The sequence below is a fragment of the Aphelocoma coerulescens genome, chromosome 1A (assembly GCF_041296385.1).
Source record: "Aphelocoma coerulescens isolate FSJ_1873_10779 chromosome 1A, UR_Acoe_1.0, whole genome shotgun sequence".
In the NCBI taxonomy this organism is placed as follows: Eukaryota; Metazoa; Chordata; class Aves; order Passeriformes; family Corvidae; genus Aphelocoma; species Aphelocoma coerulescens.
In genome coordinates, this window is record NC_091014.1 from 50395206 (window position 1) to 50412880 (window position 17675).

At 40.1% G+C, this 17675-nt stretch overlaps 2 protein-coding genes across 3 annotated transcripts in view; one reads left to right on the forward strand and one right to left on the reverse strand.

The window, feature by feature from the left end:
• ANO4 (anoctamin 4) overlaps positions 1-9649 on the forward strand; it is a 203454-nt gene extending 193805 nt beyond the window's left edge. Inside the window, exons 26-29 of the mRNA XM_069003919.1 lie at positions 1051-1198; positions 3693-3812; positions 6874-6979; positions 9001-9649. Of these exons, the coding sequence (XP_068860020.1) occupies positions 1051-1198; positions 3693-3812; positions 6874-6979; positions 9001-9192 (566 nt within the window). The 3' untranslated portion in view covers positions 9193-9649. The remainder of the gene's footprint in view (positions 1-1050; positions 1199-3692; positions 3813-6873; positions 6980-9000) is intronic.
• Positions 9650-9814: 165 nt separating this feature from the next.
• Positions 9815-17675, reverse strand: part of SLC5A8 (solute carrier family 5 member 8) — a 32236-nt gene continuing 24375 nt past the window's right edge. The window contains exons 15-16 of one of the 2 annotated variants that reach the window (XM_069000971.1): positions 16103-16273; positions 9815-13925 (exon numbers count right to left, since the gene is read on the reverse strand). In XM_069000971.1, the coding sequence (XP_068857072.1) occupies positions 16142-16273 (132 nt within the window). In that variant the 3' untranslated portion in view covers positions 9815-13925; positions 16103-16141. Of the gene's footprint in view, positions 13926-15841; positions 16274-17675 lie in introns of those variants that run through there. The other variant, XM_069000963.1, reaches the window with a different exon arrangement.

Sequence of the window (17675 nt, forward strand, 5' to 3'; positions counted from 1 at the left end):
ACTGTCTCCATTGCAAAAATAAGTAGCCCATACCAAGAAATAGCAGAAGCTCAGGCTTTGTACTCTTAGAACATTCTACCATGTACCTAAAGTCTGTGTCTGATTAAAGCTTTGAATGTTAACAGTGTGAATCTGTGGGTTTTGGCACAAGTCTGGACAATAGCCAGTACATGGCATACACTGCACACATAATTTCTAAAAAAATTAGTTATATAATGAATTAATAGAAGCACAGAAAAATACTTTTTTTCCTGTTGATTCAGGTGTGATTTCTCAAAATCAATTGCATTTGCTCCTTATTCGGCAAAGTTTTCAGTCAGGGCAGTCTGATGCCTCATTAAATCAATTGGTATGTCTAACCTTCCTTTAGTGTGGTTCATGACCACATGATCCTCATGACCAGAGCTGCTGTGTGCCTGTACCACAAGATCTGTCAGGCAGTTGAGGATGGGCCAAAAATACCCAGGTGATGCCCAGACTGCCTGCCATTGTGTAGCATCAGTGTGCCATGAAGATTTGGATGCTGATAGGAACACTGACCAGCTGTGCATGAGGTCCACACAAGGCCCCTGTGACCAGCAGATGATGGATTGCATGTATTCATGGCTACCCTGGCAGACCCTCCTTGAAGGCTGGAAAGCCATCATCATAAGCAGGGAAGCTTACAGCATTTCTTAAAACTGCCCACATGGTCATGTGCCTTGGTGAGCTAAGGCCTCTATGAGCATTTTTGCAGCTTCCTTAATATTATTTACAGGATAAAAAAAATTTCCACTGTGGGAATATGCCTGGTCCACTAAAGTCACCCTGTTCAATAAGAAAATTTATTTTATTTTATTTTATTTTATTTTATTTTATTTTATTTTATTTTATTTTATTTTATTTTATTTTATTTTATTTTATTTTATTTTATTTTCACTCAGTGACTCTCGGATAAAAACTACATAAAAACACCTTGTGCAGTGGGGACAACTACTTCAGATCATGCAGTATTTCAGGCACTTTGGTTCTTGTTTTTTCTGGAGCAAACATACTCTCCTTGTTGAACAGGTATCTGGTACGGCATCCTGGAAGGCATTGGAATTCTTTCCGTTATCACAAATGCGTTTGTTATAGCAGTGACATCAGATTTCATCCCTCGCCTTGTTTATGCTTACAAATATGGACCTTGTGCTGGCCAAGGAGAAGCTGGACAAAAGTAAGCTTTTTTTTTGGGGGGGGGGGGGGGGGGGGGCGGGGGATTGGGGGTAGAAACATGTTGACTTACTACTTGAAATAGAAGCAGTATTACTGTCTGTGTATGTTTTGATTCCACTAACCCAAATGTATTGTTTGTGTTTAGGTAACAGATACCAGCCACAGGTACTGATGCTCTGCACATTCACAGAATGGGTTGCTGAGTGACTGTGATTCATGACGTTAATTCAAAGCAAACATGGCAGAGCTATTTCAGAGATTTAGTGTGTGTGACAGGATGCTGCCCAAGCTGTACTTACCAGCTGGTAGTACATGGATATAATCCTCTTTTCTTTCTGAAGCAATGCTGATACTAACCAGTAAAGAATTTGTTGAGCATTTTAAACTTGTACCCTGGGGTTTTTTCCTGATGTAATATTCAGCATGTATGACTCAAAAAAGTAGTGTCTATCAAGAGGAAGCAATTTCCAACTAATACATCAAGATATACTTACAGAGAAAAGTAATTTGTTTTTCTTCTTAAACTAGAGTTCTTAGATTAAATCTTCCAGGAGATATTTGTGATCTAAATCTCTGCTGCCTAAGTGGATTTTCTTTCAGTGTTGCTAAATACTAAGTTTATATTAGCATGTGCACACTACCAGCAAGTATGAGATAGTTGCTGCATGGCCACTTGTGAAATCTAGGCTGTTGGACTCCGGGAAGGTCACTGAATCCAACTAAACACACACACAGTTTGCAAACGCTCTAGCAGTGCCATTAGCAAGGAACCCTGCTGTTCAAAGAAATCCAGGCTAAACAGTAGACAGTGACAGAGAGCTTACATTCTGCTATTGGACATATGGCACATTGTTTTTTTTTAACTCCATGCTGAAGAAAGTGAGTTCATCTGTTGCTGCTTTTTTGACATATTTTGATTATCAGTACATTTAATCATACTGATGGAAGAAGGGTATCTGCTGCAGCAGCTCCTGATTTGCAGATCTGCTAACTTGCTGTCCTGCAAGGAGCCGGGCATTTTAGCTGGGGCTAGGGAAGATACTCTGTTTACTTTCAGGAAGAGTTAAAATCCCTTCAGGGGTAAAGTGGTCTGGTTCCAGTTGTTCCTGAGCATGTGCCTCTGCTCGTGCCATTAGAAAGATCTACAGGATATTGCGACATTGCAAGCAACTCTCCTTGCTAAGGAAAGCACAAGGAAGGATTTTCTCAGGGCCACTGTGCATGAAAAAGCAACATCTTTAGAAATATTTCTCTTAAGACTCAAATATGACTCAGTGGCTTTGAAACTAGTTCTGCATAGGGGAGGTAGTTTGGCTCACAGAGAAAGCTCATGTTCTTTTCACAACCTCTTGTACAATGTTTTCACACTTCTGCTGCTTTTTTTGAGTGAATTTCTAGATGAAACCATCAGGTAGTAATCCTTTGAAGGATTACTTGTGCTAAAAGGAATTACTTGTATTTGAAGGAACCTTGTATTAAAACTGTTTATGTCAGCATTCTAAATAATGTTATTAGTAAGTACTGTTACAAAAGCAGGAAGGTATTCAAAAATCCACAGGAATAGTGAAATTTCTCAAATTAAGGAGTGAAGACCATCTGTTACTGAATAGCTTAAAAGAGAGAGGTACTCTTTTCTTTCAGAAGACATCTGTAGGTATTAGATCCATATGACACAGAGTGATACCAGAAAAATACTGGAATTAAATTAAGTTCCAAATCCAAGTAGTATGGAGACAAATCCAGATGGTGTTTGAATATAATTTCTCAAAGACTGTAAAGTCCATATTTAGAAAAACCCAAACCAAAACAAAAATCCCCCAGCCCTTCCTGTGCATTATACTCTGCACCAAGCTGAGTAGTGTGCCTACACTTACCTGTGCTCGGGCAGTGCAGCATGAACAGCACAACACATTTTGGCCATGTCTCTCCTCAGCTTTACTAACACCAAACTTGAACCTTCTATTGATGCCCACAGCCCTTTGCCAGGGGGCACAACTTCTCCTACTCAGTGTTCTCTAAATTTTGCCCGGCCTTCACAGTGCTTAGTCACCCTGGGATCTTCCAGTATGGAGTTCCTCTGATTAACTGGACATTTTCTAAAAAGCTCTTTTAAGTACATATCTTTCTATCTGATGTAGCCTCCCTTTGTGCTAGTACCATGAGTGTAACAGTGGGAATATTTTGATTATCTTCCTAACGCTCCTCATTATTTTCTCTGCCCCTATTGTGTCACCATTTGGGTGACTTTTCAAAAGTAACCAGTCTCAATCTTCATCATTCCTTCTCCCATAGAAATCTATAATTTCTTCACTTTTATTGTTCATCTGGCCTACTTTAGCATTTCTTTTACATTGCTTCAACATCCCTTTCAAATATTAATAAGCATCAAAATTGTACTTTGGATCTTATGAAGCCCAAAGGACATCCTCCTGGGTACAACAGTTAATGGAAAAACCTTGCTGTGTGTCCTGATGACAGCATTTTGTCCTCTCTAGGTGTATGGTTGGCTACGTTAATGCCAGTTTATCAGTATTTCTGGTCTCTGACTTTGAAAACCGTTCTGAGCCAACGTCAAATGGAAGTGAATTCTCTGGTTCACCATTAAAATACTGCAGGTAAGTTTCTGACCAACATACTTCTCTGCTTCAAGACATTGAAATGGAGAAACATCATAATAAATCTGGAGTTGAAACTAATTTTTAGAACTAAAAAATGAAAATTTTTAACTGTGCTGTTCAGGGTCATGCTCTTCTTGGTACTGCTTGGCTGTTACCTGCATGATTCCTTCCTCAGATAAAAGAGAAGTTGGTATCTGGAACGTGTTCCTAATGCAGGATTTATATGGTGTCACAGCTTGACTCAGACACAATCATCGTGGATAAATACGGTATCAAAGGGCCAATAATAGATGCCTGATTACTTTAGGTACCAGGGAGATCCAACTGTGATGAGATTATATCATAGGACATGGACAGGGAAGTCAAGGTTGTGTAGGAGCGGCCACACTGAGTTATTTCACAGGTGTGACAGACATAAACAGGCTCTGTCATAAGCTATCTTCACAAAACCTCAAATTCAGCATTTCCTAACTGTTGAATTGTTAATATGGTGATGTCATTGCTTACAGGTGTAACTATTAGCAATAATCATATACCTGTGGCTTGAATCAAAGAAAGATGAGCAGTTACTTATCTGCATGTCTTTGTCCTCAGCAATAGATTGGAGAAATAGCAGTCTGAGAAAAGTTTGTAATGGCAGATTTGCACCTGAGTGATTTTAATGGCCAAAAACCTCAAGGATCTACATAAAGGTCTTAAGTGGTGTCCTAAACAAAAATACAAACCAAATACAGCTACCATTTTTTTAATTGCAATATTACATTACAAGCATGAGTGCTGGTAGTCCTTTAGCAGATATGCTTAGTGCCAGTATTTTTCACTGTGATGAAAATATTCTTTTACGAGTGCCTAAAGAACAAAAGATACTCTGTGATAGCACAAAGGTCTGTGATACAGCAAAAGTCAGTGATACAGCAAAAGTAAGTGATACTTGCAATATTGTGACTTTTTATGAAGAAGAATTTTGAGTGGTATAGCATAATAAATGGGGGAATGGGATGGCATTAATGCTTTCATTTAACTAACTGATATTTAAGACTATTGCAACTTCTTTAGCAGAAAGAGTACTCCAATGTTGAATTCACCTGTGGAGCAGAACCACGGTGAGAATGTTCCGTTCCACATTGTTTGCTATAGCATTGTTTAATAATTTTTTGTCATTCTGACCATTCTCTTCCCCACCACTAATTCCTTTCTTCCCCAACTTCTAGCATGAAGTAGCTGCTCCTTTAATCTGATGACAGAAATCCCACAATAAACAAACAAACAAAAAAAAAACCTGTCTGCTCAATATCCCATAAACAGAACACTATTCAAATTGGTGTGATAAATCTCCAAAAGATAAATCTGCTCTTTTGGGAGACACTGAATTGTTATGTGTATCTACCCTTAAAAGAAAACTAACATCTTTCTTTAGCTGAGTTTATCAGCTACTTACCCACCTGCATTCTGCTAAAACATCAGTCATTTTAATTGCACTTCAAGGCAGATATTGATAGGGAGGTAAGGAAATATTATGTTCTACTGTGTAATAGTGTAGGCATTTTTCCAGGAAGGCAGTTTGTCTGAAAAAAAGAACCCCAGTTAACTTCTGGTTGCCTGGAACACAGATGGTGCTGTGCTATTCTGGTTGTTTATAAAAGGTTTCCCTGTTTTTTCATGTGTGACATTGGATTCCTTGCAAGTAAAAAAGAAGATATATACTCTACTGGGACTTGGTCCAGGGACTTCTGTTCTCAGGATGCTTAGGATATTGTAAAGCATCCTAAACTATGAAGTCAGAATGCTGCTTGCACAAGGAAAGATATCTCAGTTTTAAGATCTTGCTCTAGAAATACTGCACTTTCTGAGAGATTTGATGCTAAGATGTCAAGACAGTTTCTTTCTGTTTGTATAGCACCCTCTGAAATCTAAGAAGGTGAAGCTTCATGGAGAAATAGAGAACTACAGATTATCATTGAGATGAAAGAACTGTTTATTTCTTTTATTCATCTGCATTTTCATTAGTTTCTTAAAACTAATTTAGTGATCAACCCGAAGTGTATTATTTACTGTGGTATTTTCAGTATTTTTTTACAATGGGTTTTCTGTCCCATCTAGGAAACAGATTAAGAAGCAAACAATTTTTACACTACTTCTAAATTAAGTTTCCGCAGTACTATTTTAGAATTAACAAACTGCTAGTAAAAATGGACTCCAGAATGTGTGAACTTAAACAGATTCATAGTTTGTAAATATAATTTTGGAGCATTCCTGCATCCAGCTTTCCCAACAGATATCTGCAGGTAAATTATGGAGATCTAAAGTCTTCCATGAAACACTCTGTGAGAGAAGACACCAGATCCCTTTCTTACACAGTCCTCACCCTGTTGATATACCAAGAGGTGCAGTGCTGGCTGTGCTCAAGTCAGGATGAGTGATGCTTTACACCAGGGATGGCCAACTAATTGATCAAGGGCCAGGTGGTGTTCACCAGGCAGTTTTATAGGGATTTTGGGAAACTGTCAGGCTGACAAGACTGGGGACATTTGTGGGTTTAAAATTTCCTTGTAGTGGGAATAAAGTGTCCCTTAAAAGAGCAAAGCATCCCACCCTTCTCCAGGTTCTGAGGAGATGCCTGAAAGGCACATGTCATGCTGCCAAGGGAGATGCTGCAGGGTCAAAGCACCCACCATCCTGTGTATTTGCTTCAGCAGTTTTGTTTCATACACTGTTTTGGGTCCTTTGTACCTAATATCCATTACCAGCTAGAGCACTCCTGATATGCATCTTACTGGTAGGTTTCAGCTGAAAGTAAGTCCATTTGGATGAAGAAAAGCATGGTAAGTGGAGGTGATCAGGACACTTGCTCCAAAAGCATGCACCTGACCTGAGATCAAACAATTAGCATAGGGCCAGCCTTAGAAGCAAGCAGTGTTATGGTAACCTGTGCAGTCTGAACGGAGCTCATTTTTGGTGCAGAAAATGCAATGATCAAGAGAAGGTAGGTTTTGGTTTTGCCTTTCCCCAGGCAGCAGTGCAGGAGCTTGCTAACTACCATACCATGCTTGTCTTTCAGGTACAGGGACTACCGAGACCCTCCTCACTCCCCAGTGCCCTACGGTTACACGCTGCAATTCTGGCACGTCTTAGCAGCGCGCTTGGCTTTCATTATTGTATTTGAGGTCAGTGACCATTCAGGTGGTAGAACAAAACCAAAAAGAAAACAAATTTCCCTCCAAAGCTTTGCATTGGGCTGATCTGTGATGGCAGCGGTTGAGGTGGTTTTTGTCTTGGTTTCTTCTACTTATATTGTGCTTTGTATTCTCAGATTTGTTTTCTGAGCAGTATGTAGGTTCTCATAGAAAAGGGAATATAAGACTGAAAACTATAGCAGTGACTTGCAAAGAGGGGGAAATAGATGAAGATTTTAGTTACTTTATGAGGAACTTGTCTAGATTGAGAAGCCATATGCTGACTGGTGCATGAGGATAGAGGTGAAGGAACATGAGAAGAAAATACTAAATCTGAGCAACTGAAAAACAATGATAGTTAAAGTTATAGTATTTACACATCTAGATTTTGTCCTTGGTTTGTTGTTTTTTTTTTTAATGCCAAGAAAGAAAGAAAGAAAGATTGATTTGATAGAGGCCTGCTGGGCTTAATCTCTTCTAGTTTCATGAACTGTCAGTACTGAAAGTCAGGGTATGCATCTCCAAAAAGGACTAGAAGAATGGTCTTGGCAGGTCAGCCTAAGAATTTTAAAGACTGAAGAGAGTCTGGTCTCTTGATAAACACTTGACATAAATCAATACAGGGTAGGTGCAAAGAGAAGTGAGGGAAGAAAAATCAGCCCTGTTCAAGTCTCAGTGTCCAGCCAAATTTGTGACCAGCTGTGGAATAACTTTTTGTGTCTGCCTGTTACCGACACATCAGATTTGACTTTGCTTTACCTCAGCCAAAGCCATAGGCTGGTTCGTATCTGCTTCCCTCAAAATGAGCCACTCTGTTTAAGGAAAGCTGTTTCCTAAACTAGATCTATGAAATCAAAAAGGTAATTGCAGCAGAAACCATGACCTCTTCTTGGAAAACACCAGTGGGTGTATTGTGATTGCTACACTGCTTACAATAAAGATTGCACTGAGAGATAGGGGACTCAAGGTAGTTTTTTTCATAAATTTGGTAACTGCCTAGGCCCATACCCCTTTTTGGCACTCTGAGTGTGGGTTATTTTAGATAACTTAAGCTTCTTTGAAAACAAACAAAAGTATTTCCTATCACTGCAGAAGGAATTATTTGTCCAGGCTAAACTGACAGAAGCAGCTTTTTTTCCCTCTTTTTAGGTTTGGCAAAAAACCCCAACATTTAGAGTATTGTGAGTTTCTTTCTCATGAGGGAAGAATACATGGGAAAACATCTTACATTCTCTTTTCAGTGGCTTTCAAAAGAAGGGTTTTGCTTGGAGAAGAAGAAATACCCTTATTTCTCCAATCTAGAATGTGTGTCCTTTCTGAGATGGAGGATTTTTCTGCTCCTCCTCTCAAGGGAAATGAGTAAATCTGCAAGCAGCTTTTTTGATCAAGCAGAAAAGGACACTCAAGCAATCCTCCTGCATCAAAGTCAAGCTTTGCTGTGTCATGCCTAAAATAGGAGGGACAAAGGATCAGTTAACTCGTATTTAATTGTCATATTTGCTAAATAGGAATATGTCTTTGGATAAGAGACCCAGTGTAAGAAAAAAGGTTTAGTTTTGTTTTGTGCAGATACATTACTACTTTTGTATAGATACATTACTTCTAATACTGATGCAAGCATTTATGGCAACAGGAAAGTGTTACATCATTTGATCCTCCTCTTCCTGCAGAGCAGGAAGTAATACCCATACTAATACCAGGCCCTATCTGAACAAGCTTACAGCAAATCATGACCTCAGGGCTTTCAACACACAGGTCATAAAACAGTTCTTATTTGAACCCACCTGCTCATAATTTCTGCTGCATATTTCTGACCAATAATCCACGGACTTTGGCTGGAATTTTTGTGGGGAAAATACTTCATGGTTTGTTTTATTAAAATTTAGTAATGGGTTTGGTTTTAACACAACATCTGCCTGTAAATTGGAAAGAGAAGGTTTTCAGAACATATGAAAAGTACTTGTTTTCTTCCTAAGGTTTTAAATTTTTCATTCCATTTTTTGTGTCCACAGCACCTTGTCTTTTGCATAAAGCATCTGATCTCCTACTTAATTCCAGATCTTCCAAAAGATCTGAGAGATCGAATGAGGAGAGAAAAGTACCTGATTCAGGAAATGATGTATGAAGCTGAACTAGAACGTCTGCAAAAAGAGCGGAAGGAAAGGAAAAAGAATGGAAAATCTTATCACAATGAGTGGCCATGACAGGGTGAGGAAGAAACTGCTTAAAAGAAGATAAGAACTCTTGTTTATAAAAATTCCTGGTTTTCTACAGCAGAGAGTGCACTGAAAGGAATAGTCAGTAATGTTGTGTGCACTTAGCACATGTGCACCCCTGTTTAATAGGGTGGATTTTGTCATAAGCCTTTTGAAATTAGAGGTGTTTCCAAGGCTTAGTCTTTTCCAGAGCTGATGTCAGCATAAGCACATCAGAGTCTCTGCACTCTTGCCAGGAAGCTCCCAGGCCCGAACTAAAATTCGAGGCCCTGAACTTCAAAGCAGTTAGTTATACAACTTCCAGTGCTTTACAGAACTTGGTGATCTCATGGCTCATTCTCATGAAGTTGCTACTTCATAAGCAGTGACTGCGCCTTGGCAACATGGCAGTGTTTGTCCGTGTGTGTGGCCACCACCTGCAGCACTTGCATGGCAGCGTTGCTCTCTTCCACAGTGGACCCAAGTGTGTTAGTTTGCATTTACCACCAGTTAAGGTCACGTATGTGGACCATTTCCATTACTCAACAATACTGAAGTATTATTTAGGAGGAGATGCATGATCATGAGTCTGATGAGCTGGTCTAACAATGCTGAAAAATGTAGGCATCAGAAGTGCAGACAGATAGCCAAGCATCTAAATGTGGCCAGAGGTATCTAACTGTAGGGTCATTTATTTGGAAATGACACTGTGAAAAGTGGTAATATATGTTAACGTTTTGAACAGTGCCTTTTCAGCTATAGGACTGTCTGGTGTCTGAAGGAATCAAATCAGGTTAGGGCATTTTGCCCAGAACTGCCCATGTATTTGTGTTGCAAGATCACATTGAGGCCTAGTCAGGAATTAGGATGTACATGTAAGAGAAGTCAGACGGTGTCTTAAAGACCTATCTGCCTAAGTAAATCAAACAAAAAAAAGACAGATGAACAAGGCCAGCAGAATAAAACACAGTCATCCAGAATATCTACACTTGTAACACTTTCTTTATTCATCATTCCATTATCTATGAAGTCGTGGAGGAAAAAAATAAAACAAGAGACTGTAGTACGAAACAGCTTGAAATCCTTAATGCAGAGCAATTCTACACAGGCTGCAAATTAGACTTGGGCAAAATAAGCCACTGTCAACATCCTTCAGCAAATTCCTTAGTATTGAAAAACTAAAAATTTCTTACTTAAGAAATTAAAAATTTCCAGACTATTAATGCAAAATTTGTAGCTTTGAAGATGTCGTAAGTGTTGGATGGAGCAACATGAATCAAAATACTGAGTGTTGTGAAAGCTCTTCCATCAGTTGTTTTTAAAAGTTATTCTGGAAGCAGTTTAATAGAAGGTGTAGAATTGGCCCTTCTGAACAGACCACACAATGGGAGACCCTGTGAGTGGATACCTCAAGCTCCACATGACAATAGGACCATTTGCACCAAGACCAATATTATCAAATTCGATCTGTTAACTTCTTTCCACTGCAAGGGAGAACTGAGCTATTTGCATGAGAGGGAGAAGCTTTAATGAAAGGGAATATGACATGAAGAAGGAGAAGGATGGAAGAAAATGTGAGCACACTCCTCTCTGCAGCCACTGCCTGCCTACACAAAAAACCAAGGAACCTCCTCCAGTAGCAACCCACCATCCTACCTGAAGAGGATAAATGACATAGCAGCTCCCTTTTATCAGCTGCTTCTGGCCTAAGCCTGAAAGTCCCATGAGACACCAAAAGCACTGAAGGAATTTCAGGATTAGTCTGTTCTGTGTTGGCTCAGTGCAAAACTGAGTGGGGAGCACAGCTAGTGGTTGTGGGGTAAATTCCTGACTAATGGGAAAGTGAACTTGTTCATCTTTCCTTCTGCTTACAGCAGCTGTGGACTCATCCCACATGGACAGTGGGGAAATAGGAGTATTTCTGTCTCTGTAAATAGGGGATGGGGATTAGGCAATGACCTCCAATACACACATGCCAGATGGGTTAATATTTACCATCCACCACCTACAGTTGCAGTCTGGGGATTTTGGGGCAGGATCACTGTGCAAAATTATATTCAGACCAAATTCTGATGAATAAATGGATTCGTTTGGATACCCTCTGTTAAATGCCTAAACCAACAGATGACCAGAGCTTAGGAACTGTTTGCTAAGTAGTAAAGTGAGACATGAGCCATGCATAAAATCGGTGTCACCCATATGAGCAAAATGGACCTTTGCAAATCCCTGCAGTAATATACAGCTTTGTCAATTTAGATCTCAATAACTTCTGAGAACTGAACTGAAACACAGTAGAATATAAACTGACTTCCACTCCAGAGAAACCACTGCAATAAAATGTGCCAAAACAAATAATGCACAGCAGAAATGCAATAGACAATAATTGCTTTTGAGGGTAGTTTTCAAGATAGCTACATTATGATGAATTTCTCTGACAATCCACTGCTAGAAGTTGTGTCCTGCTCTGCTCTAAGTGAGACCATAGGGTGGCTGTTTGCCAAGCTTGTGCTGAGTATGATGCTGCAAGGGACTCTGACTTCCCTGGCAGACCCTGAGTACATCTCTGTCACTTCAGTTTGACCAGTCAACCCATTGAGGTTTCTCTGCTGCTGGTCTGAATAGAGTTCCCTGGAGTCGTTCAGAGCTATATAGCAGAACACTCAGGAAAGATGCCCCCTTTTTAGTTATTAGAAAAATAAAATACAAATAATAGTATAATAAGAAGAAATGGAATTTTAATAGTCTCTAGAGAACTAATTTATGCCATTCTCCTCCTGATGTGATGATGGGTTTTGTTTAAACCTCGAGGTGACAGTCCTTTATGTTGTTTACTTATTCCAGCTCCACAAGAGCACTACCTTCACGGGAATGAGAAAAAAGTGCAACCTCAATGCATGGCACAGACATTTTACATAGCAAGCAGGACAGCACACATCAGAAGATTTACTGTGAAATCATCATGCAATCAGTGCAGGATTGTTCTCCATAGGCCACTCTTGACAGCAGCATGTACTTCATGAGCAGTTACACACCAATTTTTAAAACCAAGGAAAAAAATTGTATATTGGGACTGTTTTTCAGCCTGTTTGCTATGTTTTTTGCATTCTGTCCCATGCTGGTTTTAGAGATCTTAGAATAAAAAATGTAAATGAACAACCTGGATACTCTGATAAAAGAAAAATCTAGGAATATAATATCATCTACATTCAAGCCACCAAATACTACAACAGAAACTGTGTTTACAAATCAGTTCTTTTTTATTTTAAATCTTTCTGAGGGGAGTTACATTATTGACCATATATATTATATATATATTATATATAAAGTATATAGAGAGATTGTTTATTTGTAAATAGAAAAATTCTATGGAGAAGAATGTCAAGTTTTCACACTTTAAAAAAAATCATCAACATAAAGCCATGTTTAATGCTTGTATAATGTGATGTAATAAACTTTAAAAATAAATTATGCATATGAAATATTTGCTGCTTGTCATTCATGAGTTTCTTTCTGTTTACCTTATTTGTTCAGCAAGCAAACTGACCAGTCAGATAGAAACAAAACTTAAATGCAGGCCAAAAAGAGCCAAAATCTATCACTATTTTCTCTCTGTGGTTCTTTTGTGTATTCACATAGCCAAATATTGTTACTGGTGTGGTTTTAGCATCAGGGTTTTTTAATGTTTTACTTAAACAGGTTCCTAATTGTTTTGTCTCGTGATCCTGCCAGATGCTGCATGTAATTTGGACACTGTGGAGTGCTCCTGCTCCCATGAAATGCATCAGTTTTGAGCATCCCACATTTCTTTATCAGGTGAACTTTTAGCTGGGAGAGATGAAAGACCAGGGTGCAGGAGTATGGTAGAGACTCCAAGAATTATCTTGCTGCTTTTACACAGACAAGGAAGGCCCTGGCTTAGAATCCAGCTAGCAGAGGACAATATGTGTTCCCAGAGAAAATATTATTCAAAATCAATGAATTGTTTTAATTAATGATGCCAATTAAAAGAAGAAGATAGAAAAAAATAAAGCCAAAGGAGTCACTTTATAGCTCTGCAGCAGTCATGGGAGATGAGATAGCAAGAAATGGGGTAGTTGCAGAGGTCACCTGAAAACCATAAGGATGTTTGTCTCTAAACCACTTGCAGCAAGACCTACTTCCCAGTGAAAACTCATCTTGATGCTATGATTGTGGAGCAATGGATATCACCTGGCCCAAACTTTCACTTCATAGCAAAATTAGAGTTAAATGACTGCTCAGTGCTTAGTGACTTAAGCAATAAAGGGGAGGTAAGATGGTAATTTACGTGTTTCCTCTGTTTTAAACAACTATGTGAATTCAAAGCACTGAGAAAAAAAAAAGTGCATTTTTAAAGTATGACAACCAGGAAAATTAGTCTTCATGAACAAAACAGGTAGAAGTTACAGATAATGTAAGACAGTCTAAGGCAGCATCAATTACAGCGCAGTAATTTCAGCACAGAGTGGTGCAGAAAGGACATGCTGATGCTGTTTCACACAGCAGTGACCAGTCACCCTCTGGAGAAGCACATTCAGCATTTGGATAGAGAGGGCTGTAGCCATACTGGCAGGCACACAGATCAAGTGCTTGCTGCTGGCTTCTGTTCTCTGTTACGCTTACTCTCTCTCACAAAGCACAGGTATGCAGAGGCACACCAGTCCACTTCAGCACTCTGCAGCAGTGTGGAGATAGCAGTATTTACCCTCTTTCAGATCTGTGGGCTGAAAGTACCTGGTAAGTAAAAATTATGATATTCCAAGGCTCAAGAACTATTCCATAGCACAGAATGCAATATCTGTTTCTGGGTCATGAAGACAAGGTACAAGGTTGAATGAGCTGCAGTTATCTTCTGAGACTTGAGAAGCATAGCCAGCTCATTCAGTCAATGGGCTAATTGTCTCAGAGTAACTAAGATAGTCCCAAAACAGAGATATTCCTGTCCTGAATCCTAGAAGACTGTATTCAGGAGGCTATTGTTTGTCTCAGATCTTAGATACAGGGACACAAGACATAACTCATGGGATCTATCCCATCTGATCACAGCCCTTCCACACAGTGGCTTTAGGCACTGACCTGAACCCAGAGCTGCAGCAGAGGAATGTGAGAAAAGGGGCTGACCCTAAACTCTGCACTGGATCATGCAAAGAAATGAAATCAGGAGGCAAAGGGGAAAGCTGCCTCCATCACATAGTTTTGTGCTGGGTTAGCCAATGGAGTCATGGCCTTGGTGGCAGGCACAGTGTCTGGCTGGCCTGTTCTCCTTGTCTGGTCCTTGGAGCCCATTTTTTCACTGTCATTTTCTGATCCTAACAGTTCATCTTATGCAGTAGATCATCAAGTGCCTCTGTCACAAGGGCACAGAAAAAAATTGATTTAGATGCTACAGGGCTCCAGTCAAGGTAGATAAGCTAGCACTGTGTCATATTTCAAGTTACAGCAGCTCAGTACTTGGCACAAATGCAGCACAACTTTTTAGAAAGAGTTTAAGGCACAGAATCAGTTTTTCGCTTGATTCCCAAGCATGACTGCCTTCTAAGCTTCACAGCTCATCTTTCCTGCAATGGCTTTAATTTTCCAACCTGATCTTGCTGCTGTAGAAGAGTTTTATACACTCTTGTATAGCCATAGTAAAAGACTGAAGTACAAAAACAACACAGTGGGTCAGAGACTGTTCCTCACTGTACCAGAAAGCAAGCAGGAAAAGAAAGCAATGGGGGTTTTCACCCTCCCAAAACACCAGCACAGTGCATGGTCTTGAGTGGATCACCTGTTAACCTTCTCTTGGCAGCCCCACCAGAGCATAAGCCATTCCATGCCCTGCAACAGCCTTCACCATATGACATCTTCTGTGACCCCTTCTCCATCCTGGAGAATTGTGCAGTGGGCTCTGCCTGCCTGCCAAAACACAGTGTGCACTTGCCTGATCTGAACCAACCTTGAACACGAATCCCCAAAGTGAAAGCAAGGACTGCATGAACACAAAGGTCTAAGAAGGCTTCAGCTCATATCTCTGGAGAGAGCCACTATGGCACCTGCAGGTGCAGCCTTCCCTCTTGTCCAGTACAGCCAAAAGGGCCTCTTCTTTATTAACATCTCTGCTGCACTGTGCCCAGCCCAGAGCAAGAACAATCCTAGGCCAGCAAGCTGGGCATGAAGTAGAAGGCTACTGTGGTTCTCGTCTATGGCATGGAGTAAAAAGTGTATAAAGATTATCTTCTTCATGAGCACCAGCTCTGTAAGGGCAAGACAGAGGAGAAGAGGGAGATAGGGCATGAAGGGAAAGACAGTACTGACTCTTGCCTCTACCCACCACCAAAGCCACTCTTGCAGCTTCCAGCAGTGAGCACAGAGGAGAAGTTGCAGGTAGCCAAGAAACCAGTGGGTTAATAAAAACACAGACAACAAAACCAGCAAAATAAATATGCTCTCAGAATCAGTTCTACAGAGGAACCAGATAGCACTAAATATACCTCCCATACAAAAAAACCCCACTGTTTCTTGCAATCTGATATGGTCCCACACCCTAATCTCCTCATACTTTCAATGCCTTAAAACAAAAAAGAAAAATAACAAACCAGAAAGACAGCCATGTCTGGGTGAACAGTACTCTTCCCAAATAAAAATTTCACTCTGAGGGTGAAATGAGATTAAAAGCAGATATTTTCCAGGAAGCTCAAGAATATCAGGCAAATATTTCACATAGAAACATTGCTTTAGGCTCTGTCACCAAGAACCAGAGCGAGAAAGTGAGGAAGTGCAAGAAAAACCTGATTCCTTTCTTGACTAATGTCAAGGTCATGCAAGGGCGATAGTACCACGAAGTGCTCAGCAGATGCCTGCCCATGACCCCAGCAGAGCTGGTAACTGACCCAGACCAGGAATGTCAACAGTGCTTTACATGAACAAAGCCGTCCTCGTGGGCTGACATGCTCTTGTGTCATATATGAAGGCCATTGACTTTGTTCTTATCACTTGCAACATCCATTTCAATGTGGCTGAAGGCAGGGTTGTCAGTTCCTTCGTCTGCCATGGTAAATGGCTTCCAGTTCAACACTTCCACTTTCTCTGGCTAAAAAACAAAAGAGAAAAGCCATGCTGTGAAGCAGAAGGAACAGTCTTCCTCTCTTTGATCTCTCTTTGGCCAGCAGAGTCAGGCCTGACATGCAGGGAGCCTTGCAGGACAACAGAGCACAAATACTTACTCATTGCAGTAGAAGGTATTTTTCTAGGGGCATGGGAAGTTTTTATTGCATAAGGTACTAATTGTGTAAGATGTTCTTGTCACACAAAATGTTCTTGTCCTACAAATTGTCTAAAGTGCTTTTGGGTGTGCAAAGTTCTAATTGCTGTTTTCATGTCTAGTGATATGTCACCACCAGGTCTTTGAGCTATTGACTCCCAACCCTTCATCCTTGCCCCATCTTTGACAGGAAGAGCAGATTAACATGCATCATTGCTTTGATGTCACATTTCTGTTAAATATAATGAGATGTTGAGCTCTTCATGTGCAGAAAGTTGCTTAGTTAGCCCTGATTTTTTTATCTCATCAACTTTCTGCATTATTTGTGATGCCAACCACTTGTTATTCAGCTCTTAGCTATATCAGATACAGATACTTGTTTCTAACTCCAGGCATAAAATAAGTATGGCTGTGGACATTAGCTTCCATGTGTGTGGTGGACTGTCTTGTTTTTTTCAAAAGACTTCAGGGATTAAATTCCCAGACAGTCGAAACAGATTTTGGCTCATTAAAGACAGTGAATGACAGTAACTGGATAGTTGATCTCCAGTTCTGACATGGATAAACAGCATTACAATAGTATGGTAAAATATCCCTTTTTTCACACTGATGTTCTTATCCAGAAGCTGAAATACATAGGACCATACCAGAAGGAGTTGTCAGTATCGAGGGAAAACATTCTGCGAACTCGACCATTTTAAAGATATGATTATTGCCTGTACTGCAGCACTTGAAGAGCACTTAACAAAGCTGAGCCCGAATGTTCAGCTGATATTGATTGAAAAGTGATCTGTAGTTTATTTTAAAAAACCATAATTTCCCGGTATTCTCCCTTCTAAGGGATGTTATTACCCAATAATGTTTCCCCTTTTCTTTTTTGTTAGGGTGAGAGCTAGGAAACAGATGCACTGACTAGAAATGTTTTCTCTCAAACAGTAGCCAAAGTTACAAACAAATTCAGACCTTAGAGAACACATGTTCACAAACAAAGGAAGCTTTGCTGAATCCAAAGTGTGCCTTGGGGGGGGCTTCTCAGAGGCCAGTTAGGGAGTATTTTAGCAGAAACATGGAGAAAACTGTCCCTTTTCTCAGTTGCTGCTCTGTTGTTGACTGAAGTTAAGCTGTGGCAAAACAGAGCTTCCTTGCCCATGGCAGCTGCCTTACTCCTACCTGCCTTGTGCTCTGGTACTGCCTTAAAGCAGGTAGTCCTATCATTCAGTATCAGGTGCTA